The sequence below is a fragment of the Sinocyclocheilus grahami genome, unplaced genomic scaffold (assembly GCF_001515645.1).
Source record: "Sinocyclocheilus grahami isolate Dianchi unplaced genomic scaffold, SAMN03320097.WGS_v1.1 scaffold92.1, whole genome shotgun sequence".
In the NCBI taxonomy this organism is placed as follows: Eukaryota; Metazoa; Chordata; class Actinopteri; order Cypriniformes; family Cyprinidae; genus Sinocyclocheilus; species Sinocyclocheilus grahami.
The window spans coordinates 3,803,881-3,805,831 of record NW_015505271.1 but is presented as its reverse complement, the minus strand read 5'-3'; the positions used below and the strand labels follow the sequence as shown (position 1 = coordinate 3,805,831).

Here is a 1,951-nt window from a genome sequence, read left to right as displayed (position 1 = left end):
TCACGGGTTCCAAAAAATATTGTTTCCAACATTGATAATAAATGAGCATATTAGAATGATTTCTAAAGGATCATGTGACGCAGAAGACTGGAGTAATGATGCTGAAAATTCAGCTTTGATCACAGGAATAAACAAAAAATTACCATAATGCAGTCCAATGGACTTCACTGCAATAAATATGTCAAATTAAATTTTACAATATATTCACATAGAAAACACTTATAAATTGTAATAATATTTCACTATTTTACTGCATTTTTATCAAATAAATGCAACCTTGATGAGCATAAGAAACTTCTTTAAAAAAACATAAAAAATCTTACTGATCCCAAACTTTTGGAACTGCAGTGTATATATGTATGTATGTGTATATATATATATATATATATATATATATATATAAACACACACATTGGTTTCCATGTTTTATGAGGACGTTTCATATGCGTAATTGTGTTTATACTGTAGCCTATGTATAAACTATATTTTATACCCCCTTATACTAACCCTACCCCTAAATATACCCCTCACATAAAACATTTAGCTATTTTAGATTTTTTTAAAAACTTCATTCTGTATCATTTAAAAGCTTGTTTCCTCACAGGGACCAAAAACTTCCAAATTTACTGATATTACTATACTTGTGGGGACATTGGGGAATACCAGGTACACACACATTTGTTTCACACTTCTTAGGTGTCAGTGTCTATCTGCTGTTCTAAACTTGTCTGAGATGGTTTGAGGTTTGGCTCCCTGAGTAAATTCTTCAGAATATAGTGTAATCTATAGTTATAGATAAAGAAATTAATTAAAGAAATAAAAACTTGTCCGTAATTATATTGTTCTCACCAGAAGAAATGTTCACCACCAGAAAAATGACAGCGCAAACGAATGTTCGTTCATTTGAGTGTCGCCACCCACAAAAAATCTTGTTTTTTCTTCCATTCTTTTGGGTAGACATTAGGACCGCGCAGACTCAACGGCTGGAGCGATATATTACTCCAGTATACGTGCCCTAAACAACGGGGAACGAGGTATCGACCGGAGATTATCTAGCCGACGAGTGTTTGCACTTCTGTTCCAAAGGAACCAGTGTGAATGGAGTTTACGAATCTCTTCCTCAACACTGAACACATTTTATCCACTTAAATTATATCTTCCCTGGCCGCAGAAAGTGTGTGGCTTACTTTCTAGCTTTTCCCTTGGAGGAGGACCCACTGTTGATCTTATATTCCCCTCTCTCTTTGTGCGCCCGCCCGGTTCTCCATTCGCCAGACGCGGAGCCGCATTACCATCATCATCAGCGCTCGCGCTGCCTCTGTGTCTCTGCGCGTGCAGTCAGGACCCGTGTGCCCTGCTATCCCACCACCATGAATTCGGATATTAACATGTACTTGGGGCGAGAGAAAGCGGGGATCATGCGAAAGAGAGCCCTGCTACTCAGGAAAGGCTGCAGTTTCGAAATAACGAGGTGAGTTGATATAAGGGGAAGGGGCTTCTTGTGGGGAGTGGGCATTTTGAGAACACCGCATCATCCGGATACCGGATGGTGGGGTTGTAAATTATCACAGCAGTGTGTAGGGCATCTGAGATAGACATGTTTTACTCAAGTGTGTGGGTTTGGACGAGCTTTCGGAGGGATTTGGCATGGACCAGTAGCATATTAAAGGGTCTTAAGGCTGCCGCTAGGGATCTCAGAGTCAACAAAGCTGACATGATTGTCAGCATATATTGCCAAAGCATATACAGCACTCAAAGTATTGAAATAGACAGAAAATAGAATCGAATAGAAAATACAGAATACTGATCATACAGAAAATAAATAGAGTGGGTTAAATAAATGTATGAAAAGAAGGAAATAAAAGAAAGGAAAAATAGAATATAATGGCGTGAATTTAAATACATACATTCACACATACATATAGGCCTATAAACAAGCTTGTATTTATAT

General features: G+C 37.9%; 1 protein-coding gene across 2 annotated transcripts in view; it reads left to right on the top strand.

The window, feature by feature from the left end:
• The first annotated feature begins 1,266 nt into the window (after positions 1-1,266).
• garnl3 (GTPase activating Rap/RanGAP domain like 3) overlaps positions 1,267-1,951 on the top strand; it is a 78,788-nt gene continuing 78,103 nt past the window's right edge. For both annotated transcript variants that reach the window (XM_016275209.1, XM_016275207.1), the window contains exon 1: positions 1,267-1,471. In XM_016275209.1, coding sequence (XP_016130695.1) covers positions 1,371-1,471 — 101 coding nt within the window. In that variant the 5' untranslated portion in view covers positions 1,267-1,370. The remainder of the gene's footprint in view (positions 1,472-1,951) is intronic.